General features: G+C 40.7%; 1 protein-coding gene across 2 annotated transcripts in view; it reads left to right on the top strand.

The window, feature by feature from the left end:
• Positions 1 to 27011, top strand: part of LOC139381901 (mono-ADP ribosylhydrolase 2) — a 1192255-nt gene that overhangs the window by 1131399 nt on the left and 33845 nt on the right. For both annotated transcript variants that reach the window (XM_071125757.1, XM_071125758.1), the window contains exons 12-14: positions 2271 to 2345; positions 6302 to 6364; positions 7134 to 7199. In XM_071125757.1, coding sequence (XP_070981858.1) covers positions 2271 to 2345; positions 6302 to 6364; positions 7134 to 7199 — 204 coding nt within the window. The remainder of the gene's footprint in view (positions 1 to 2270; positions 2346 to 6301; positions 6365 to 7133; positions 7200 to 27011) is intronic.

Below are 27011 nucleotides of genomic sequence, written 5' to 3'. Positions count from 1 at the left end.
TGAGCTGAAATAAAAAATCCCAGAAATGTTCCATACGCACAAAAAGGTTATTTCTCAAATTTGTTTACCTATTAGAGAGCATTTCTTATTTGACAAGATAATTCATCCATCTGACAGGTGTGGTGTATCAAGAAGTTGATTAAACAGCATGATCATTACACAGGTGCACCTTGTGCTGGGGAATATAAAAGGCCACTCTAAAATGTGCCGTTTAGTCACACAACACAATGCCACAGATGTCACAGTTTTGAGGGAGTGTGCAATTGGCATGCTGACTGCAGGAATGTCCAGTAGACCAAGTGAAACCATGCCAGCCCAGTTCCTCCACATCCGGCTTCTTCACCTGGGGGATCGTCTGAGACCAGCTGATGAAACTGAGTATTTATGTCTGTAATAAAGCCCTTTTGTGGGGAAAACGAATTCTGATTGGCTGGGCCTGGCTCCCCAGTAGATGGGCCTGGCTCCTCAGTGGCTGGGCCAATGCACTACCTGGCCCACCATGGCTGCACACCCTGCCCAGTCATGTGAAGTCCATAGATTAAGGTCTAAGGAATTATATGAACTGTTAACTCACAACAATTTCAAAGATTTTACTATGTTGTGTTTACATATTTGTTCAGTATAGATAGACACAGCATTTTTGGAAACACAAATACATCTCCACCTGATGTGACAAGACAGACAAGACAATATATAACTATTCTATCTTAGGCTGCATACAGTGCCTTGCAAAAGTATTCACCCCCCTTGGCGTTTTTCCTATTTTGTTGCATTACAACCTGTAATTTAAATGGATTCTTATTTGGATTCAATGTAATGGACATACACAAAATAGTCCAAATTGGTGAAGTAAAATTTAAAAAATAAAAATTTCAAGAAAATACAAAAGGGAAAAGTGGTGCGTGTTTATGTATTCACCCCCTTTGCTATGAAGCCCCTAAATAATATATGGTGCAACCAATTACCTTCAGAAGTCACAGAATTAGTTAGATTGCACACAGGGGGACTTTATTTAAGTGCCACATGATCTGTCACATGATCTCAGTATATACACACCTGTTCTGAAAGTCCCCAGCGTCTGCAACACCACTAAGCAAGGGGAAACACAAAGCAAGCGGCACTATGAAGACCAAGGAGCTCTCCAAACAGGTCAGGGACAAAGTACAGATCAGGGTTGGGTTATAAAAAATATCTGAAACTTTGAACATCCCATGGAGCACCATTAAATCCATTATTAAAAAATGGAAAGAGTTTGGCACCACAACAAACCTGCAAAGAGAGGGCGGGGTGCATAGTTATGCACACACAAGTTTTCTGTGGGTTTTTTGGTCTTATTTCTTGTTAGTTTCACAATAAAAAATATTTTGCATCTTCAAAGTGGTAGGCATGCTGTGTATATCAAATGATACAAACCCCCCAAAAATCTATTTTAATTTCAGGTAGTAATGCAACAAAATAGGAAAAATGCCAAGGGGGGTGAATACCTTCGCAAGGCACTGTATATAAGGCCATGATTCTCATGTAAATAGAATGCCAATCATGATTACTGGGAAGGATTGCTGTAGCTGTGTGTTTGTGAGTGTTTGTGCGTGCTTGCATGCGTCCGTGCCTGCGTGTGTGTCAACATTTTCAGATTGACAGCAGCACTCGAGACAAACACCAAAAACAAGGCTTTGGTAGAAATTGTTCTCCTTCCCCATCTAATGGGTCTGCCATTTTTATTGTTCAGAGAATGGGTCTAAAATTGCATAGATATGAAAAAATGGCTTTTTTTCCTTCAGCTTGTTAGAAAAGCAATTATAGAAGCAGCACAATAGCCATTCATACAGCATGTTAGCTTATTGGTGTCATGGCTTTCATTTACTCAATTTGTCCCAAATGTCATTGCTGAGAGAGGGGAGGGGAGGGAAGGATGGAGGAGAGGGGACTGAAGGATAGAGGAGAGGGGAGGGAAGGATGGAAGGATGGAGGAGAGGGGAGGGGGGGGGAAGGATGGAGGAGAGGGGCGGAAAGGATGGAGGAGAGGGGAGGGAGGAGGAAGAGGGAGGGAGTAATTTAGTAATCTTGGCAACATTTCGACATGCTGGTCTCTTGAATGTTGGCGTCAATTTGACATTTAGCGAATTGTGTTATGTCCAGACAAGACAACACGGTCTTGTCCAACCAGACCAATGTAGACAATCCTGTATTGTCATGGCGGAGATACTGTAGAAGATGCTATGTGTTTGCTCAGGGGCTGACCAATGTCTCTCTTTCCACTGTCTGTACAGATGAGCTAGATCCACCTAAAGAAGACGCTGACAACCATACAGCCATGGAGCAAGATACCCTGGACTCACAGACAGGTAACATGGATACATATACATTCAGGTAGTTAACACAAGCACTATCCTGAAGCTGGTATCTGTTCTGTCCTTCTATCCTGTGTGTGCCACCCACCACTCTCTGTGTCAAGCTTCAAGTTTATTTTGCCATAGTGTAGGGAATACATTAACATTCTCCCTCATCTCACGAGCTCTCGAAACACATCGTCACTGTGTGCTACTACTCTGAATGAACTTCAGTTGTCCGACTTACAGGAATAAGAAGGATAAACAAAGACATATCAATTATGTATAGCCTTGGATGTGACAGTGACAAGTTGTCATGAGTTTGTTATTTTTGTTTTTAACTAGGAAGTGATGTCATTGTTATTATAGGAGACGTACAAACACACACACACACACACACACACACACACACACACACACACACACACACACACACACACACACACACACAGCAAATTCTCCAGATTAACATTGTTTTAAATGAACACTGAGAGTGTTATTAAATTAACACTGGAATTGTGGACTCTGTGGACCCTTATACACATTGGAATAGTGTTAAATTAACACACTACTTAGTGTAAAGCATTATTCAAAAAAGCTTTGCCTTTCGAGTAAATGGTTACCACCCATGACTGTATTTGTTAGTGACAGAGACATGGATGTTGCATTCATCCATTTTCAGTCCTATGGACTTCACCAAGTCAGATCCTATAAAATAAAATAAATATATATTATCTAACACAATAGCTGTGTTTGAATACCCATACTAACATACTATATACTACATACTTAATGAGTTTATACCCCATACTATATACTATTAGTTAATTTTAGTATAATGTAAATGAACGGTATCCTTTCAGTTGAGTGTACTAGCGCTTCGCCTGTCTACCGGAAGTTGATGCTGTTGCTATACAACTTCTTGCTAGCTTGTTAGCATAACAAATTATTAGACATCTTACTACTTCATTAACTATGTCCACTAAGAACGCACAATGACTATGCCACTTAGCTAAGCTAGAATGACGTGAATAATCAAGTCAATAAACGTTGGGTAAAACAAAAACATTGGGTAGTTAGTTAGATAGCATATAGTTAATATACTGGAAAGTTTGATGTATTAGTAGCCAACTAATGTTAGGTAGCTAGCTAACATACCGGTACACACAAGCAACTGATGTAATTATAACACTATGCTATGCTGTTTGTAAAGCTAGTGCAGCCAACATAACGTGAAACGTAAGTTATTTGATAAGTCATTACTTTTTCATTTCATTCCTCAACATTTTCTTAACATTTGTCATAATTAATTAAAGCAATGAATATTTACTTTTTGTACTTACATTTATATCCGCTCTCGTTGGACTTCGGCTGCATATTTTCCGCCATTTTCTTCAAATCTGAAAATGTTGTGAAGCCACACCCATTTTCTGAAGAATTGCATTATGGGCCCTAAAAGCACAGAAATTGTGTTCACTGCTTGTATGCTTCGATTTTTGGCAAATGTAGTACGACATCCGGGAACTTTTTGGCATATTAACTATATCCAGACTATGACCAATAAGCATACTACATACTCAATTTACGTCACAAATAGTATTCAAACACAGCTAATAGCATACGTTGTTCATACGGCCTTATTTTGAGAGCCTAAACTGTAAAAAAAAAACGTAACTTATCTTTACAGTAACTTCTAAGTTACTAGTGGGTTGTACCATATGTGAACTGATGATAATGCTAACTCTGGAATCAGTGTGGCACACACATCAGTATGACACACACACAATCAACATCACACATCCAACTCAGAAATTGATTGCGTGTGTATGTGTGTGTGCGTGCATGTTTGTGTGTTTGTCTGCCTGCCTGCCAGTGTGTGTGTGTGAGACGTGCGTGTACTTGCATTGGTGTGAGAGCAGCCATTGTTTTTTTGTTATTTCCAGAATGTAAATGTGTGTTTGTGTGTGTGGGCGGATAACATAATTGATGGGTTACATCTCGCTCTGCTCAGCCATATACCCCCTCCAGAGCACAGCAAACACAGGTGTGAGCAGTTACTACATATCGCATATCACACAGAGAGATAGGATTTATATGAGAGGGAGAGAGAGAGTGGGAAAGAGGGAAGAGAGGAGAGAGAGGAGAGAGAGAGAGAGAGAGAGAGAGAGAGAGGAGAGAGGAGAGAGAAGAGAGGGGGACAAAGATATGAGAACGGGTTTGTAATTCTTTTTTGGGGTTTATTAAGTTTATTTGGCAGCGACATGAGCTCTAGAGAGAGACAGACACAGAAAGAGAGAGAGGGTGGGAGAGTGACAGACTAGAGAAAGATAGATAGATAGATAGATAGATAGATAAGCTCTCTCTACGTGTGCTCTCTCTACATGTGGTCGATGTATTACATATTGTTATTGCCACCAATTCTTACACAAAGCAGACAAGCACACACACTGAACGGGTTGGAAGCTAGCCTTCAATATAGTCTAGCCTCTTAAAGGGATGTTTGGTAGCCTATATTAGCCACTAGTCCATACTGTACACAAAGCAGACGAGCACACATTTCAATGGTTGGAATCTATGTTAGTGGCTATTCTTCACTCTTATTGCCCATGGGGCTTCCTTCCATAGGCTTAACTCATGGGGACTGGGTGGGTGGGCTGCAGTATCAACCAATCAACTTAATGTAGACATGTCACTAGTGTCTGTGAGACTCTCATCACACACACACACACTGTGTCATTCTGGAAATAATAAAAATACGATGGCTGGTCTCACACCGACGCACACACACACGCATGTCACACACACATGAACACCCGCACACTTTAAAACAGCGGAGGGGAGAGAAAATTGAGAAGGGAGGGGGGAGAGAGAAGAGAGAGGGGAGAGAGAGGTGAGAGATAGGGGAGCAAGAGAGGGGAGAGGGGAGAGAAGAGAGAGGAGAGAGAGAGGTGAGAGATAGGGGAGCAAGAGAGGGGAGAGAGAGGTGAGAGATAGGGGAACAAAAGAGGGGAGAGAGAGGTGAGAGATAGGGGAGCGAGAGAGGGGAGAGGAGAGGCGAGAGATAGGGGAGCGAGAGGGGAGAGAGAGGGGAGAGATAGAGGAGAGAGAGGTGAGAGATAGGGGAGAGAGAGGGAGTGACAGACTAGAGAAAGACAGACGGACCGAGCAGACCGAGCAGACGGATAGAGCAGTCAGACAGACAGAGAAGACAGATTGAGCAGATAAAGAAGGCAGACAGACATAGCAGACAGACAGACAGATAGAGCAGACAGACATATAAAGCAGATAGACAGATAGAGCAGGCAGACATACAGAGCAGACAGATCGGGCAGACAGACAGACACAGCAGAGCAGACAGTTAGAGCAGGCAGACAGACAAAACAGGCAGGCAGATAGAGCAGGCGGACAGACAGGGCAGACAGAGGAGACATATAGACCAGGCAGACATACAGAGAAGACGGATAGAGCAGACGGATAGAGAAGACAGAGAGGACAGAGCAGGAAGACGGACGGACAGAAAGACAGGGAGCTGATGTGATACACGATTACTCTCTCTCTATTTGAAATACATTACATTAATGGTCTACATCATGCAAAGTCATGCTTTCAGAGTACAGTTAAAATGGTGGTAAAGGATGTCCAGCAACAAAATGGCTGAATAATCTCCATGATATATCAAGAGTTTGGGACTATAAGGTTCTATTTGCAAAAAGAAGTGGCTTTAAATTTCCGAACCCTCATTGATTTGAATGATGTCTAGAATATTTGTCTTCTATTCTTTTGAACTTAATTTAACAACATCCGTTTGGGATATTTAGCGTACTCTATAGTTAGAGAATATTGAACTGAACAAGGCTATATCAATAACTCAATCTTGACAAAAATGCAGATAGAACCTTATAGTTCCAAGCTCTCGATGATTCAGTGTTCTCAGATGAGAGGTTTTACTGATATCAAATGTGTGTGTCCAGGTGAAGCAGAGGAAAAGAAAGCTGACGAGAAGAGTGAAAATAAAGAAATGGAGGATGCTACTGGTAAGATATCTCTCTCTCTCCATATATATCTCTAACTCTCTCCATCTCTCCATCTCTCTCACTCACTCTTCTCCATGTTCTTGTCCTCCTTCACTCTCTCTTCCTAGGCCACGTTTATTGTAGCTGGGGATTTTAATAAAGCAAATTTGAGGAAAGCACTACCGAAGTTCTATCAAGCATTGCCGGCAGTACTCACGCTTCAAAAACTCTCAAACATTGTTGCTCTCCTTTCCGGGATGGCTACAAGGCCCTCCTCCGCCCTCCCTTCGGCAAATCAGATCACGACTCCATTCTACTTTTCCCTTTCTATCTGCAGAAACTCAAACAGGAAGTACCTGTGCTAAGGTCTATTCGACGCTGGTCTGACCAATCAGAATCCATGCTTCAAGATTGTTTTGATCATGCGGACTGGGATATGTTCCGGTTTGCCTTCGAGAATAACATTGACTGAGTTCATCAGGAAGTGCATAGGGGATGTTGTTCCCAATGTAACTATTAAAACCTGCCCAAACCAAAAACTGTGGATAGATGGCAGTATTCCGAACCCTCATTGGTTTGAATGATGTCCAGAATTTTTATCTTGTATTCTTTTGAACTTAAATGGGGGTATTTATAGTACTATATAGGTAGAGAACATTGAACAGAACAAGTCTATATCAATAACTCAATCTTGACAAAAATGCAGATAGAATCTTATAGTTCCAAGCTCTCGATGGTTCAGTGTTCTCAGATGAGAGGTTTTAATGATATCAAATGTGTGTGTGTCCAGGAGAAGCAGAGGAAAAGAAAGCTGACGAGAAGAATGAAAATACAGAAATGGAGAAGGATGCTACTGGTAAGATCTCTCTCGCTCTCTCTCTCTCACTCACTCTTCTCCATTCTCTTGTCCTCTTTCACTCTCTCTTCCTCCAGCACAGCTGACTACTTTTATTAAAAACTCTATAGGAACAGGGAAGCCATAGTGTAGTGTTGCCTTCAGAATATGTCCTCTCAAACCCTGTAGGCTGGTGAAGTCTCTATCTCTCTAGCTGGTTGATTGTGTCAGTGTGTCTTTGTAATATCAAACCAGTTCCCTGTTCCTCCACTCTCTCTTCCTCTACTTCATCCTCGTTCCATAAGGCTCTGGTCAAAAGTAGTGCAATATGTAGGGGAAAAGTGTGGGACTCAGCATTTGTTTTTAATTATAATATATGCCATTTAACAGACGCTCCTGTTCACTTACTGTAAATGAAGCTGCACAAGCAGCAGAGAACGGGATACACTTTCCCTCTTGTCATCATACAAACGTCATTACTTAGAGCACCTCATTATTCAGACACACGTCAGAGTGTAGTCTCACTGGCCAGACTCACAGATTCATATCTACTAGGTCTGTCCTGCCCATATGCTTCATCTGTAAACAGTTGTTTATACAGTAGTTATACAGTGTTATAGTCACAGTATAGTAGTTACAGTAGTTATACAGTATAGTAGTTACAGAATAGTAGTTACAGTATAGTAGTTACAGTAGTTATACAGTCTAGTAGTTACAGAATAGTAGTTATACAGTATAGTAGTTACAGTATAGTAGTACAGTAGTTATACAGTATAGTAGTTACAGTATAGTAGTTATATTAGTTATACAGTATAGTAGTTACAGTATAGTAGTACAGTAGTTATACAGTATAGTAGTTACAGTATAGTAGTACAGTAGTTATACAGTATAGTAGTTACAGTATAGCAATTATATTATTTGTACAGCATAGTAGTTACAGTATATTAGTTATACAGTATAGTAGGAACAGTAGTTATACAGTATGGTAGATAAAGTATAGTAGTACAGTATAGTAGTTACCCTATAGTAGTTACAGTATAGTAGTACAGTATAGTAGTACAGTAGTTATACAGTTGTACAGTAGTTTATGCAGTAGTTTAGTAGTTTACAGTAGTTTATTGCAATAGTTTATATCCGTCTCGTTTCTATGGTAAGCCATCTGTCCTGTCTGTTTGCATTACTTCCAGCAATACATGGTGTCAGTTCCTTCATTCTCCGTTCATATGGTTCCGTTGCGTTGGAAAGAGAAAAGTTTGGCGATCAAAACAGAAACATAGTAAGACAGGTACACAGAGCTCGTGGGCCAGTACATGTTTATTAGATTCCTGGTATTGTATTGGTAAAATTAGAGTCCACAGCAGTGATCGCCTCAGTAACCCTGTATGGAACACCCATACATTAAAATGAGCCTCTCTTAGGCTAAAGCAACCCATAAATAAACCATAGAGAGGAAAACAGAATGTTGGAGTCAATATCTACTGTCTACAGTTCCAAATGGCACCCTATTCCCTCTACGGTGCACTATTTTTGACCAGGTCCCTTAGAGCTCTTTTTCGAAAGTAAAGCACTATATAGGGAATAGTGTGCCATTTGGGTGTTTTCAATAAAACGTGTCAGACATAGACACAAGTCAGAAATAGATACAATGAAAACACTGACCCGAACCAAGTGGATTTAACTAGATTGGCTCATCAACTTACCAAACTCAAGTTTGCTGTGCGGCAGTATACACAGCCAAAATCATAACTGGCTCTACACAGTCATTCTATGCTAGTTTTACCGAAGCTAATAAAGGATTCTGCCTTTAGTTTTGGCTCTGTATCCATGGCGTATTTGCATGGTCAACTGAATGTCTAAAGGAGACAACTGGGAGCCTGTAACTCAAGTACTTTTCTTCTACTGAAGAATCAATGTGACCACTGCTGGAGGCTGATTGTAGTGTAGGTGAACAGTTGGAGAGCAGTGAGAGAACAGGTCATTGTCTGTCTTTGAGGGACAGGAGCACAAATGATACTTTTTAGACTCTAGAGAAATGCTTTGCTTTCCACCTGAACAGACCAGGGCTGGAGGCTGATTGTAGTGTAGGTGAACAGTTGGAGAGCAGTGAGAGCACAGGTCCTTGTCGGTCTGTGAGGAGCAGGAGATACAGGATACCGTGGTAGGACTGCTTTGCTTTCTACCTGAGCCATGTGGCATGGGGAGGAGAGTGGGGGGAGGCAGAGAGGGGAGGGTGAGTCAGGTGACCGTCTGTAATGGCATACTAAGGCCAGGCTACAGAGAGGCAGGGGGAGGTAGGAGAAGGTACAGCCTGTAATAGAACTGACCCTGTAGGGGAGACAGGGGGAGGAAGAGAAGACGAGAGGCAGAGGGTGAGAGACAGACCAGCACAGCAGGCAATCACAACCATCTAAGCATAGGAGACGAAGGCACCATTACACAAGCTCAGTCTTTCTCTCTCTTAATATTTTTCTTTCTCTATCTTTCTCTCTCTCTCTCTCTGCCCTTACTATTAATTTCAAATGAGAATTTCAGAAATATGAGTAACTTCCTCCAATACACCCTGGAATGATTGGTCATTACCTATTCAATTGTTTGTTTGTTAAATTATTTAGATGTTTACTTGGAGTGTTGCGTTGAACTCACAAGTTCCTAGTTCCAAAATCTTTCTTCTATTCCTCGGTGGGCGTGATGCGTTAAGTATTGATGGTGTTGGGTTCTTTATTTAGCATGGAGGCAGTGTCACAGACGTTCGCAGCTCACACACACACACACACACACACACACACACACACACACACACACACACACACGGTGGCAGAGTCACAGTCGTTCTCAGCTCACCGTCTCAGAGGCTCAAAGCAGAAAGCCCAGCTGTATGAGCAAGTGCCATATGGTGCTTCAAAAACCACCACACATTTCTTCTCATGTCCCTCCCTCCCTCCCTCCCTCCCTCCCTCCCTCCCTCCCTCCCTCCCTCCCTCCTTCCTTCCTTCCTTCCTTCCTTCCTTCCTTCCTCCCTCCCTCCATCTTTCCCTCCTCCCTCTCTTTCTCTCCATCTTTAGAATAGTGAAATCTACCTCCCTCCCTCTCTTCCTTCATCCTCCTTTACTCCTTCCATCCATCCCTCCCATCCTTCCTTATTTCCTCTCTCCATCTGTCCTGCCCTCCATCCCTCCATCATTCCCTCCCTCCCACCTTTCCTTCCATCCTTCTTCACTCCCTCCACCAATGATAGAATAGTGAAACCTCCCTCACTCCATCAATGATAGAATAGTGAAATCTCCCTCCCTCCCTCAATCAATGATAGATTAGTGAAACCTCCTTCCCTCCATCAATGATAGAATAGTGAAATTTCCCCCCCTCCATCAATGATAGAATAGTGAAACCTCCCTCCCTCCATCAATGATAGAATAGTGAAACTTCCCTCCCTCCATCAATGATATAATAGTGAAATCTCCCTCCCTCCATCAATGATAGAATAGCGAAATCTCCCTCCCTCCATCATTGATAGAATAGTGAAACCTCCCTCCCTCCATCAATGATAGAATAGTGATACCTGCCTCCATCAATGATAGAATAGTGAAATCTCCCTCCCTCCATCAATGATAGAATAGTGAAATCTCCCTCCATCAATGATAGAATAGTGAAACCTCTCTCCCTCCACCATTGATAGAATAGTGAAACCTCCTTACATCAATGTTATAATAGTGAAACCTCTCTCCCTCCATCAATGATAGAATAGTGAAATCTCCCTCCCTCTTTCAATGATAGAATAGTGAAACCTCCTTACATCAATGATAGAATAGTGAAACCTCTTTCCCTCCATCAATGATAGAATAGTGAAACCTCCCTCCCTCCGTCAATGATAGAATAGTGAATCCTCCTTACATCAATGATATAATAGTGAAACCTCTCTCCCTCCATCAATGATAGAATAGTAAAACCTGCCTCCCTCCGTCAATGATAGAATAGTGAAACCTCCCTCCATCAATGATAGAATAGTGAAACTTCCCTCCATCAATGATAGAATAGTGAAACCTCCTTACATCAATGATAGAATAGTGAAACCTCGCTCCCTCTTTCAATGATAGAATAGTAAAAACACCCTCCCTCAATCAATGATAGAATAGTGAAAACTCCCTCCCTCAATCAATGATAGAATAGTGAAATCTCCCTCCCTCTTTCAATGATAGAATAGTGAAACCTCCCTCCCTCCATCAATGATAGAATAGTGAAACCTCCCTCCCTCCATCAATGATAGAATAGTGAAACCTCCCTCCCTCCATCAATGATAGAATAGTGAAACCTTCCTCCCTCCATCAATGATAGAGTAGTGAAACCTCCCTCCGTCAATGATAGAATAGTGAAATCTCCCTCCCTCCATCAATGATAGAATAGTGAAACCTCCTTACATCAATGATAGAATAGTGAAACCTCCCTCCCTCCATCAATGATAGAATAGTGAAACCTCCTTACATCAATGATAGAATATTGAAACCTCTCTCCCTCCATCAATGATAGAATAGTGAAACCTCCCTCCCTCCATCAATGATAGAATAGTGAAAACTCCTTACATCAATGATAGAATCGTGAAACCTCTCTCCCTCCATCAATGATAGAATAGTGAATCCTCCTTACATCAATGATATAATAGTGAAACCTCTCTCCCTCCATCAATGATAGAATAGTGAAACCTCTCTCCCTCCATCAATGATAAAATAGTGAAACCTCCCTCCCTCCATCAATGATATAATAGTGAATCCTCTTTACATCAATGATAGAATAGTGAAACCTCTCTCCCTCCATCAATGATAGAATAGTGAAACCTCTCTCCCTCCATCAATGATAAAATAGTGAAACCTCTCTCCCTCAATCAATGATAGAATAGTGAAACCTCCCTCCCTCCATCAATGATAGAATAGTGAAAACCTCCTTACATCAATGATAGAATAGTGAAACCTCTCTCCCTCCGTCAATGATAGAATAGTGAAACGTCCTTACATCAATGATAGAATAGTGAAACCTCTCTCCCTCCATCAATGATAGAATAGTGAAACCTCCCTCCATCAATGATAGAATAGTGAAACCTGCCTCCATCAATGATAGAATAGTGAAATCTCCCTCCCTCCATCAATGATAGAATAGTGAAATCTCCCTCCCTCCATCAATGATAGAATAGTGAAACCTCCCTCCCTCCATCAATGATAGAATAGTGAAACCTCCCTCCCTCCATCAATGATAGAATAGTGAATCCTCCCTCCCTCCATCAATGATAGAATAGTGAAACCTCCCTCCATCAATGATATAATTGTGAAATCTCCCTCCCTCCATCAAATGATAGAATAGTGAAATCTCCCTCCCTCCATCAATGATAGAATAGTGAAACCTCCCTCCCTCCATCAATGATAGAATAGTGAAACTTCCCTCCCTCCATCAATGATATAATAGTGAAATCTCCCTCCCTCCATCAATGATAGAATAGCGAAATCTCCCTCCCTCCATCATTGATAGAATAGTGAAACCTCCCTCCCTCCATCAATGATAGAATAGTGAAACCTCTCTCCCTCCATCATTGATAGAATAGTGAAACCTCCCTCCCTCCATCAATGATAGAATAGTGAAACCTCCTCCCTCCATCAATGATAGAGTAGTGAAACCTCCCTCCGTCAATGATAGAATAGTGAAATCTCCCTCCCTCCATCAATGATAGAATAGTGAAACCTCCTTACATCAATGATAGAATAGTGAAACCTCCCTCCCCTCCTTATCAATGATAGAATAGTGAAACCTCCTTACATCAATGATAGAATAGTGAAACCTCTCCTCCCTCCATCAATGATAGAATAGTGAAACCTCCTTACATCAATGATAGAATAGTGAAACCTCTCTCCCTCCATCAATGATAGAATAGTGAAACCTCCTTACATCAATGATATAATAGTGAAACCTCTCTCCCTCCATCAATGATAGAATAGTGAAACCTCCCTCCCTCCGTCAATGATAGAATAGTGAATCCTCCTTACATCAATGATAGAATAGTGAAACCTCTCCTCCCTCCATCAATGATAGAATAGTGAAACCTCCCCTCCATCAATGATAGTGAAACCTCTCTCCCTCCATCAATGATAGAATAGTGAAACCTCCCTCCCTCCATCAATGATAGAATAGTGAAACCTCCCTCCCTCCGTCAATGATAGAATAGTGAAACCTCCCTCCATCAATGATAGAATAGTGAAACCTCCCTCCATCAATGATAGAATAGTGAAACCTCCCTCCCTCCATCAATGATAGTGAATAGTGAAACCTCCCTCCCTCCATCAATGATATAATAGTGAAACCTCTCTCCCTCCATCAATGATAGAATAGTGAAACCTCCCTCCCTCCATCAATGATAGAATAGTGAAACCTCCCTCCATCAATGATAGAATAGTGAAACCTCCCCCTCCATCAATGATAGAATAGTGAAACCTCCTTACATCAATGATAGAATAGTGAAACCTCTCCCTCCCTCCATCAATGATAGAATAGTGAAACCTCCCTCCATCAATGATAGAATAGTGAAACCTCCCTCCCTCCATCAATGATAGAATAGTGAAATCTCCCTCCCTCCATCAATGATAGAATAGTGAAACCTCCCTCCCTCCATCAATGATAGAATAGTGAAACCTCCCTCCCTCCATCAATGATAGAATAGTGAAACCTCCCTCCCTCCATCAATGATAGAATAGTGAAACCTCCCTCCATCAATGATAGAATTGTGAAATCTCCCTCCCTCCATCAATGATAGAATAGTGAAATCTCCCTCCCTCCATCAATGATAGAATAGTGAAACCTCCCTCCCTCCATCAATGATAGAATAGTGAAACTTCCCTCCCTCCATCAATGATATAATAGTGAAATCTCCCTCCCTCCATCAATGATAGAATAGTGAAACCTCCTTACATCAATGTTATAATAGTGAAACCTCTCTCCCTCCATCAATGATAGAATTGTGAAATCTCCCTCCCTCCATCAAATGATTGAATAGTGAAATCTCCCTCCCTCCATCAATGATATAATAGTGAAACCTCCCTCCCTCCATCAATGATATAATAGTGAAACCTCCCTCCCTCCATCAATGATATAATAGTGAAACCTCTCTCCCTCCATCAATGATAGAATAGTGAAACCTCCCTCCCTCCGTCAATGATAGAATAGTGAAACCTCCCTCCATCAATGATAGAATAGTGAAACCTCTCTCCCTCCATCAATGATAGAATAGTGAAACCTCCTTACATCAATGATAGAATAGTGAAACCTCTCTCCCTCCATCAATGATAGAATAGTGAAACCTGCCTCCATCAATGATAGAATAGTGAAATCTCCCTCCCTCCATCAATGATAGAATAGTGAAATCTCCCTCCCTCCATCAATGATAGAATAGTGAAACCTCCCTCCCTCCATCAATGATAGAATAGTGAAACCTCCCTCCCTCCATCAATGATAGAATAGTGAATCCTCCCTCCCTCCATCAATGATAGAATAGTGAAACCTCCCTCCATCAATGATAGAATTGTGAAATCTCCCTCCCTCCATCAAATGATAGAATAGTGAAATCTCCCTCCCTCCATCAATGATAGAATAGTGAAACCTCCCTCCCTCCATCAATGATAGAATAGTGAAACTTCCCTCCCTCCATCAATGATATAATAGTGAAATCTCCCTCCCTCCATCAATGATAGAATAGTGAAACCTCCTTACATCAATGTTATAATAGTGAAACCTCTCTCCCTCCATCAATGATAGAATAGTGAAATCTCCCTCCCTCTTTCAATGATAGAATAGTGAAACCTCCTTACATCAATGATAGAATAGTGAAACCTCTCTCCCTCCATCAATGATAGAATAGTGAAACCTCCCTCCCTCCGTCAATGATAGAATAGTGAATCCTCCTTACATCAATGATAGAATAGTGAAAACTCTCTCCCTCCATCAATGATAGAATAGTGAAACCTCCCTCCCTCCATCAATGATATAATAGTGAAACCTCCCTCCCTCCATCAATGATATAATAGTGAAACCTCTCTCCCTCCATCAATGATAGAATAGTGAAACCTCCCTCCCTCCGTCAATGATATAATAGTGAAACCTCCCTCCATCAATGATAGAATAGTAAAACCTCCCTCCATCAATGATAGAATAGTGAAACCTCCTTACATCAATGATAGAATAGTGAAACCTCCCTCCCTCCACCAATGATAGAATAGTGAAACCTCCCTCCCTCCATCATTGATAGAATAGTGAAATCTCGCTCCCTCCATCAATGATAGAATAGTGAAACCTCCTTACATCAATGATATAATTGTGAAACCTCTTTCCCTCCATCAATGATAGAATAGTGAAACCTCCCTCCCTCCGTCAATTATAGAATAGTGAATCCTCCTTACATCAATGATAGAATAGTGAAAACTCTCTCCCTCCATCAATGATAGAATAGTGAAATCTTCCTCCCTCCATCAATGATAGAATAGTGAAACCTCCCTCCCTCCATCAATGATATAATAGTGAAACCTCTCTCCCTCCATCAATGATAGAATAGTAAAACCTCCCTCCCTCCGTCAATGATAGAATAGTGAAACCTCCCTCCATCAATGATAGAATAGTGAAACCTCCCTCCATCAATGATAGAATAGTGAAACCTCCTTACATCACTGATAGAATAGTGAAACCTCGCTCCCTCTTTCAATGATAGAATAGTGAAAACTCCCTCCCTCAATCAATGATAGAATAGTGAAAACTCCCTCCCTCAATCAATGATAGAATAGTGAAATCTCCCTCCCTCTTTCAATGATAGAATAGTGAAACCTCCCTCCCTCCATCAATGATAGAATAGTGAAACCTCCCTCCCTCCATCAATGATAGAATAGTGAAACCTTCCTCCCTCCATCAATGATAGAGTAGTGAAACCTCCCTCCGTCAATGATAGAATAGTGAAATCTCCCTCCCTCCATCAATGATAGAATAGTGAAACCTCCTTACATCAATGATAGAATAGTGAAACCTCCCTCCCTCCATCAATGATAGAATAGTGAAACCTCCTTACATCAATGATAGAATAGTGAAACCTCTCTCCCTCCATCAATGATAGAATAGTGAAACCTCCTTACATCAATGATAGAATAGTGAAACCTCTCTCCCTCCATCAATGATATAATTGTGAAATATCTTTACATCAATGATAGAATAATGAAACCTCTCTCCCTCCATCAATGATAGTATAGTGAAAACTCCCTCCCTCAATCAATGATAGAATAGTGAAACCTCCCTCCCTCCGTCAATGATAGAATAGTGAAACCTCCCTCCATCAATGATAGAATAGTAAAACCTCCCTCCATCAATGATAGAATAGTGAAACCTCCTTACATCAATGATAGAATAGTGAAACCTCCCTCCCTCCACCAATGATAGAATAGTGAAACCTCCCTCCCTCCATCAATGATAGAATAGTGAAAACTCCCTCCCTCCAGATGAAACCTCCCTGTAGAATAGTGAAATCTCCCTCCCTCCATCAAATGATAGAATAGTGAAATCTCCCTCCCTCCATCAATGATAGAATAGTGAAACCTCCCTCCCTCCATCAATGATAGAATAGTGAAAACTCCCTCCCTCAATCAATGATAGAATAGTGAAAACTCCCTCCCTCAATCAATGATAGAATAGTGAAATCTCTCTCCCTCTTTCAATGATAGAATAGTGAAACCTCCCTCCCTCCATCAATGATAGAATAGTGAAACCTCCCTCCCTCCATCAATGATAGAATAGTGAAACCTTCCTCCCTCCATCAATGATAGAGTAGTGAAACCTCCCTCCGTCAATGATAGAATAGTGAAATCTCCCTCCCTCCATCAATGATAGAATAGTGAAACCTCCTTACATCAATGATAGAATAGTGAAACCTCCCTCCCTCCATCAATGATAGAATAGTGAAACCTCCTTACATCAATGATAGAATAGTGAAACCTCCCTCCCTCCATCAATGATAGAATAGTGAAACCTCCTTACATCAATGATAGAATAGTGAAACCTCTCTCCCTCCATCAATGATAGAATAGTGAAACCTCCTTACATCAATGATAGAATAGTGAAACCTCTCTCGCTCCATCAATGATAAAATAGTGAAACCTCCCTCCCTCCATCAATGATAGAATAGTGAATCCTCCTTACATCAATGATAGAATAGTGAAACCTCTCTCCCTCCATCAATGATAGAATAGTGAAACCTCTCTCCCTCCATCAATGATAAAATAGTGAAACCTCTCTCCCTCCATCAATGATAGAATAGTGAAAACTCCCTCCCTCAATCAATGATAGAATAGTGAAACCTCCCTCCCTCCGTCAATGATAGAATAGTGAAACCTCCCTCCATCAATGATAGAATAGTAAAACCTCCCTCCATCAATGATAGAATAGTGAAACCTCCTTACATCAATGATAGAATAGTGAAACCTCCCTCCCTCCACCAATGATAGAATAGTGAAACCTCCCTCCCTCCATCATTGATAGAATAGTGAAATCTCGCTCCCTCCATCAATGATAGAATAGTGAAACCTCCCTCCCTCCATCATTGATAGAATAGTGAATCCTCCCTCCCTCCATCAATGATAGAATAGTGAAACCTCCCTCCATCAATGATAGAATTGTGAAATCTCCCTCCCTCCATCAAATGATAGAATAGTGAAATCTCCCTCCCTCCATCAATGATAGAATAGTGAAACCTCCCTCCCTCCATCAATGATAGAATAGTGAAACTTCCCTCCCTCCATCAATGATATAATAGTGAAATCTCCCTCCCTCCATCAATGATAGAATAGTGAAACCTCCTTACATCAATGTTATAATAGTGAAACCTCTCTCCCTCCATCAATGATAGAATAGTGAAATCTCCCTCCCTCTTTCAATGATAGAATAGTGAAACCTCCTTACATCAATGATAGAATAGTGAAACCTCTCTCCCTCCATCAATGATAGAATAGTGAAACCTCCCTCCCTCCGTCAATGATAGAATAGTGAATCCTCCTTACATCAATGATAGAATAGTGAAAACTCTCTCCCTCCATCAATGATAGAATAGTGAAACCTCCCTCCCTCCATCAATGATATAATAGTGAAACCTCCCTCCCTCCATCAATGATATAATAGTGAAACCTCTCTCCATCCATCAATGATAGAATTGTGAAATCTCCCTCCCTCCATCAAATGATTGAATAGTGAAATCTCCCTCCCTCCATCAATGATATAATAGTGAAACCTCCCTCCCTCCATCAATGATATAATAGTGAAACCTCCCTCCCTCCATCAATGATATAATAGTGAAACCTCTCTCCCTCCATCAATGATAGAATAGTAAAACCTCCCTCCCTCCGTCAATGATAGAATAGTGAAACCTCCCTCCATCAATGATAGAATAGTGAAACCTCTCTCCCTCCATCAATGATAGAATAGTGAAACCTCCTTACATCAATGATAGAATAGTGAAACCTCTCTCCCTCCATCAATGATAGAATAGTGAAACCTCTCCCCATCAATGATAGAATAGTGAAACCTGCCTCCATCAATGATAGAATAGTGAAATCTCCCTCCCTCCATCAATGATAGAATAGTGAAATCTCCCTCCCTCCATCAATGATAGAATAGTGAAACCTCCCTCCCTCCATCAATGATAGAATAGTGAAACCTCCCTCCCTCCATCAATGATAGAATAGTGAATCCTCCCTCCCTCCATCAATGATAGAATAGTGAAACCTCCCTCCATCAATGATAGAATTGTGAAATCTCCCTCCCTCCATCAAATGATAGAATAGTGAAATCTCCCTCCCTCCATCAATGATAGAATAGTGAAACCTCCCTCCCTCCATCAATGATAGAATAGTGAAACTTCCCTCCCTCCATCAATGATATAATAGTGAAATCTCCCTCCCTCCATCAATGATAGAATAGTGAAACCTCCTTACATCAATGTTATAATAGTGAAACCTCTCTCCCTCCATCAATGATAGAATAGTGAAATCTCCCTCCCTCTTTCAATGATAGAATAGTGAAACCTCCTTACATCAATGATAGAATAGTGAAACCTCTCTCCCTCCATCAATGATAGAATAGTGAAACCTCCCTCCCTCCGTCAATGATAGAATAGTGAATCCTCCTTACATCAATGATAGAATAGTGAAAACTCTCTCCCTCCATCAATGATAGAATAGTGAAACCTCCCTCCCTCCATCAATGATATAATAGTGAAACCTCCCTCCCTCCATCAATGATATAATAGTGAAACCTCTCTCCCTCCATCAATGATAGAATAGTGAAACCTCCCTCCCTCCGTCAATGATATAATAGTGAAACCTCCCTCCATCAATGATAGAATAGTAAAACCTCCCTCCATCAATGATAGAATAGTGAAACCTCCTTACATCAATGATAGAATAGTGAAACCTCCCTCCCTCCACCAATGATAGAATAGTGAAACCTCCCTCCCTCCATCATTGATAGAATAGTGAAATCTCGCTCCCTCCATCAATGATAGAATAGTGAAACCTCCTTACATCAATGATATAATTGTGAAACCTCTTTCCCTCCATCAATGATAGAATAGTGAAACCTCCCTCCCTCCGTCAATTATAGAATAGTGAATCCTCCTTACATCAATGATAGAATAGTGAAAACTCTCTCCCTCCATCAATGATAGAATAGTGAAATCTTCCTCCCTCCATCAATGATAGAATAGTGAAACCTCCCTCCCTCCATCAATGATATAATAGTGAAACCTCTCTCCCTCCATCAATGATAGAATAGTAAAACCTCCCTCCCTCCGTCAATGATAGAATAGTGAAACCTCCCTCCATCAATGATAGAATAGTGAAACCTCCCTCCATCAATGATAGAATAGTGAAACCTCCTTACATCACTGATAGAATAGTGAAACCTCGCTCCCTCTTTCAATGATAGAATAGTGAAAACTCCCTCCCTCAATCAATGATAGAATAGTGAAAACTCCCTCCCTCAATCAATGATAGAATAGTGAAATCTCCCTCCCTCTTTCAATGATAGAATAGTGAAACCTCCCTCCCTCCATCAATGATAGAATAGTGAAACCTCCCTCCCTCCATCAATGATAGAATAGTGAAACCTTCCTCCCTCCATCAATGATAGAGTAGTGAAACCTCCCTCCGTCAATGATAGAATAGTGAAATCTCCCTCCCTCCATCAATGATAGAATAGTGAAACCTCCTTACATCAATGATAGAATAGTGAAACCTCCCTCCCTCCATCAATGATAGAATAGTGAAACCTCCTTACATCAATGATAGAATAGTGAAACCTCTCTCCCTCCATCAATGATAGAATAGTGAAACCTCCTTACATCAATGATAGAATAGTGAAACCTCTCTCCCTCCATCAATGATATAATTGTGAAATATCTTTACATCAATGATAGAATAATGAAACCTCTCTCCCTCCATCAATGATAGTATAGTGAAACCTCCTTACATCAATGATAGAATAGTGAAACCTCCTTACATCAATGATATAATTGTGAAACCTCTTTCCCTCCATCAATGATAGAATAGTGAAACCTCCCTCCCTCCGTCAATTATAGAATAGTGAATCCTCCTTACATCAATGATAGAATAGTGAAAACTCTCTCCCTCCATCAATGATAGAATAGTGAAATCTTCCTCCCTCCATCAATGATAGAATAGTGAAACCTCCCTCCCTCCATCAATGATATAATAGTGAAACCTCTCTCCCTCCATCAATGATAGAATAGTAAAACCTCCCTCCCTCCGTCAATGATAGAATAGTGAAACCTCCCTCCATCAATGATAGAATAGTGAAACCTCCCTCCATCAATGATAGAATAGTGAAACCTCCTTACATCAATGATAGAATAGTGAAACCTCGCTCCCTCTTTCAATGATAGAATAGTGAAAACTCCCTCCCTCAATCAATGATAGAATAGTGAAAACTCCCTCCCTCAATCAATGATAGAATAGTGAAATCTCTCTCCCTCTTTCAATGATAGAATAGTGAAACCTCCCTCCCTCCATCAATGATAGAATAGTGAAACCTCCCTCCCTCCATCAATGATAGAATAGTGAAACCTTCCTCCCTCCATCAATGATAGAGTAGTGAAACCTCCCTCCGTCAATGATAGAATAGTGAAATCTCCCTCCCTCCATCAATGATAGAATAGTGAAACCTCCTTACATCAATGATAGAATAGTGAAACCTCCCTCCCTCCATCAATGATAGAATAGTGAAACCTCCTTACATCAATGATAGAATAGTGAAACCTCTCTCCCTCCATCAATGATAGAATAGTGAAACCTCCTTACATCAATGATAGAATAGTGAAACCTCTCTCCCTCCATCAATGATATAATTGTGAAATATCTTTACATCAATGATAGAATAATGAAACCTCTCTCCCTCCATCAATGATAGTATAGTGAAACCTCCTTACATCAATGATAGAATAGTGAAACCTCCCTCCCTCCATCAATGATAGAATAGTGAAACCTCCCTCCCTCCATCAATGATATAATAGTGAATCCTCCTTACATCAATGATATAATAGTGAAACCTCTCTCCCTCCATCAATGATAGAATTGTGAAACCTCTCTCGCTCCATCAATGATAAAATAGTGAAACCTCCCTCCCTCCATCAATGATAGAATAGTGAATCCTCCTTACATCAATGATAGAATAGTGAAACCTCTCTCCCTCCATCAATGATAGAATAGTGAAACCTCTCTCCCTCCATCAATGATAAAATAGTGAAACCTCTCTCCCTCAATCAATGATAGAATAGTGAAACCTCCCTCCGTCAATGATAGAATAGTGAAACGTCCTTACATCAATGATAGAATAGTGAAACCTCTCTCCCTCCATCAATGATAGAATAGTGAAACCTCCCTCCATCAATGATAGAATAGTGAAACCTGCCTCCATCAATGATAGAATAGTGAAACCTCCCCTCCATCAATGATAGAATAGTGAAATCTCCCTCCCTCCATCAATGATAGAATAGTGAAACCTCCCTCCCTCCATCAATGATAGAATAGTGAAATCTCCCTCCCTCCATCAATGATAGAATAGTGAAACCTCCCTCCCTCCATCAATGATAGAATAGTGAAACCTCCCTCCCTCCATCAATGATAGAATAGTGAATACTCCCCCCCTCCATCAATGATAGAATAGTGAAACCTCCCTCCATCAATGATAGAATTGTGAAATCTCCCTCCCTCCATCAATGATAGAATAGTGAAACTTCCCTCCCTCCATCAATGATAGAATAGTGAAACTTCCCTTCCTCCATCAATGATAGAATAGTGAATCCTCCTTACATCAATGATAGAATAGTGAAACCTCTCTCCCTCCATCAATGATAGAATAGTGAAACCTCTCTCCCTCCATCAATGATAAAATAGTGAAACCTCTCTCCCTCAATCAATGATAGAATAGTGAAACCTCCCTCCCTCCATCAATGATAGAATAGTGAAACCTCCTTACATCAATGATAGAATAGTGAAACCTCTCTCCCTCCGTCAATGATAGAATAGTGAAACGTCCTTACATCAATGATAGAATAGTGAAACCTCTCTCCCTCCATCAATGATAGAATAGTGAAACCTCCCTCCATCAATGATAGAATAGTGAAACCTGCCTCCATCAATGATATAATAGTGAAATCTCCCTCCCTCCATCAATGATAAAATAGTGAAATCTCCCTCCCTCCATCAATGATAGAATAGTGAAACCTCCCTCCCTCCATCAATGATAGAATAGTGAAACCTCCCTCCCTCCATCAATGATAGAATAGTGAATCCTCCCTCCCTCCATCAATGATAGAATAGTGAAACCTCCCTCCATCAATGATAGAATTGTGAAATCTCCCTCCCTCCATCAAATGATTGAATAGTGAAATCTCCCTCCCTCCACCAATGATAGAATAGTGAAACCTCCCTCCCTCCATCAATGATAGAATAGTGAAACCTCCCTCCCTCCATCAATGATATAATAGTGAAACCTCCCTCCCTCCATCAATGATATAATAGTGAAACCTCTCTCCCTCCATCAATGATAGAATAGTGAAACCTCCCTCCCTCCGTCAATGATAGAATAGTGAAACCTCCCTCCATCAATGATAGAATAGTAAAACCTCCCTCCATCAATGATAGAATAGTGAAACCTCCTTACATCAATGATAGAATAGTGAAACCTCCCTCCCTCCACCAATGATAGAATAGTGAAACCTCCCTCCCTCCATCATTGATAGAATAGTGAAATCTCACTCCCTCCATCAATGATAGAATAGTGAAACCTCCTTACATCAATGATAGAATAGTGAAACCTCTTTCCCTCCATCAATGATAGAATAGTGAAACCTCCCTCCCTACGTCAATTATAGAATAGTGAATCCTCCTTACATCAATGATAGAATAGTGAAACCTCCCTCCCTCCATCAATAATATAATATTGAAACCTCTCTCCCTCCATCAATGATAGAATAGTAAAACCTCCCTCCCTCCGTCAATGATAGAATAGTGAAACCTCCCTCCATCAATGATAGAATAGTGAAACCTCCCTCCATCAATGATAGAATAGTGAAACCTCCCTCCATCAATGATAGAATAGTGAAACCTCCCTCCATCAATGATAGAATAGTGAAACCTCCTTACATCAATGATAGAATAGTGAAACCTCTCTCCCTCCATCAATGATAGAATAGTGAAACCTCTCCCCATCAATGATAGAATAGTGAAACCTGCCTCCATCAATGATAGAATAGTGAAATCTCCCTCCCTCCATCAATGATAGAATAGTGAAATCTCCCTCCCTCCATCAATGATAGAATAGTGAAACCTCCCTCCCTCCATCAATGATAGAATAGTGAAACCTCCCTCCCTCCATCAATGATAGAATAGTGAATCCTCCCTCCCTCCATCAATGATAGAATAGTGAAACCTCCCTCCATCAATGATAGAATTGTGAAATCTCCCTCCCTCCATCAAATGATAGAATAGTGAAATCTCCCTCCCTCCATCAATGATAGAATAGTGAAACCTCCCTCCCTCCATCAATGATAGAATAGTGAAACTTCCCACCCTCCATCAATGATATAATAGTGAAATCTCCCTCCCTCCATCAATGATAGAATAGTGAAACCTCCTTACATCAATGTTATAATAGTGAAACCTCTCTCCCTCCATCAATGATAGAATAGTGAAATCTCCCTCCCTCTTTCAATGATAGAATAGTGAAACCTCCTTACATCAATGATAGAATAGTGAAACCTCTCTCCCTCCATCAATGATAGAATAGTGAAACCTCCCTCCCTCCGTCAATGATAGAATAGTGAATCCTCCTTACATCAATGATAGAATAGTGAAAACTCTCTCCCTCCATCAATGATAGAATAGTGAAATCTTCCTCCCTCCATCAATGATAGAATAGTGAAACCTCCCTCCCTCCATCAATGATATAATAGTGAAACCTCTCTCCCTCCATCAATGATAGAATAGTAAAACCTCCCTCCCTCCGTCAATGATAGAATAGTGAAACCTCCCTCCATCAATGATAGAATAGTGAAACCTCCCTCCATCAATGATAGAATAGTGAAACCTCCTTACATCACTGATAGAATAGTGAAACCTCGCTCCCTCTTTCAATGATAGAATAGTGAAAACTCCCTCCCTCAATCAATGATAGAATAGTGAAAACTCCCTCCCTCAATCAATGATAGAATTGTGAAATCTCCCTCCCTCTTTCAATGATAGAATAGTGAAACCTCCCTCCCTCCATCAATGATAGAATAGTGAAACCTCCCTCCCTCCATCAATGATAGAATAGTGAAACCTTCCTCCCTCCATCAATGATAGAGTAATGAAACCTCCCTCCGTCAATGATAGAATAGTGAAATCTCCCTCCCTCCATCAATGATAGAATAGTGAAACCTCCTTACATCAATGATAGAATAGTGAAACCTCCCTCCCTCCATCAATGATAGAATAGTGAAACCTCCTTACATCAATGATAGAATAGTGAAACCTCTCTCCCTCCATCAATGATAGAATAGTGAAACCTCCTTACATCAATGATAGAATAGTGAAACCTCTCTCCCTCCATCAATGATATAATTGTGAAATATCTTTACATCAATGATAGAATAGTGAAACCTCTCTCCCTCCATCAATGATAGTATAGTGAAACCTCCTTACATCAATGATAGAATAGTGAAACCTCCCTCCCTCCATCAATGATAGAATAGTGAAACCTCCCTCCCTCCATCAATGATATAATAGTGAATCCTCCTTACATCAATGATATAATAGTGAAACCTCTCTCCCTCCATCAATGATAGAATAGTGAAACCTCTCTCGCTCCATCAATGATAAAATAGTGAAACCTCCCTCCCTCCATCAATGATAGAATAGTGAATCCTCCTTACATCAATGATAGAATAGTGAAACCTCTCTCCCTCCATCAATGATAGAATAGTGAAACCTCTCTCCCTCCATCAATGATAACATAGTGAAACCTCTCTCCCTCAATCAATGATAGAATAGTGAAACCTCCCTCTCTCCATCAATGATAGAATATAGAAAAACCTCTCTCCCTCCGTCAATGATAGAATAGTGAAACGTCCTTACATCAATGATAGAATAGTGAAACCTCTCTCCCTCCATCAATGATAGAATAGTGAAACCTCTCTCCCTCCATCAATGATAGAATAGTGAAACCTCTCTCCCTCCATCAATGATAGAATAGTGAAACCTGCCTCCATCAATGATAGAATAGTGAAATCTCCCTCCCTCCATCAATGATAGAATAGTGAAATCTCCCTCCCTCCATCAATGATAGAATAGTGAAACCTCCCTCCCTCCATCAATGATAGAATAGTGAAACCTCCCTCCCTCCATCAATGATAGAATAGTGAATCCTCCCTCCCTCCATCAATGATAGAATTGTGAAATCTCCCTCCCTCCATCAATGATAGAATAGTGAAACTTCCCTCCCTCCATCAATGATAGAATAGTGAAACTTCCCTCCCTCCATCAATGATATAATAGTGAAATCTCCCTGCCTCCATCAATGATAGAATAGTGAAATCTCCCTCCCTCCATCAATGATAGAATAGTGAAATCTCCCTCCATCAATGATAGAATAGTGAAACCTCTCTCCCTCCATCATTGATAGAATAGTGAAACCTCCTTACATCAATGTTATAATAGTGAAACCTCTCTCCCTCCATCAATGATAGAATAGTGAAATCTCCCTCCCTCTTTCAATGATAGAATAGTGAAACTTCCCTCCCTCCATCAATGATATAATAGTGAAATCTCCCTGCCTCCATCAATGATAGAATAGTGAAATCTCCCTCCCTCCATCAATGATAGAATAGTGAAACCTCCTTACATCAATGATAGAATAGTGAAACCTCTCTCCCTCCATCAATGATAGAATAATGAAACCTCCCTCCCTCCGTCAATGATAGAATAGTGAATCCTCCTTACATCAATGATAGAATAGTGAAAACTCTCTCCATCAATGATAGAATAGTGAAACCTCCCTCCCTCCATCAATGATAGAATAGTGAAACCTCCCTCCCTCCATCAATGATATAATAGTGAAACCTCTCTCCCTCCATCAATGATAGAATAGTGAAACCTCCCTCCCTCCGTCAATGATAGAATAGTGAAACCTCCCTCCATCAATGATAGAATAGTGAAACCTCCCTCCATCAATGATAGAATAGTGAAACCTCCTTACATCAATGATAGAATAGTGAAACCT

Source organism: Oncorhynchus clarkii, chromosome 23, assembly GCF_045791955.1.
Source record: "Oncorhynchus clarkii lewisi isolate Uvic-CL-2024 chromosome 23, UVic_Ocla_1.0, whole genome shotgun sequence".
In the NCBI taxonomy this organism is placed as follows: Eukaryota; Metazoa; Chordata; class Actinopteri; order Salmoniformes; family Salmonidae; genus Oncorhynchus; species Oncorhynchus clarkii.
This window is presented reverse-complemented; position numbering and strand designations above follow the sequence as displayed.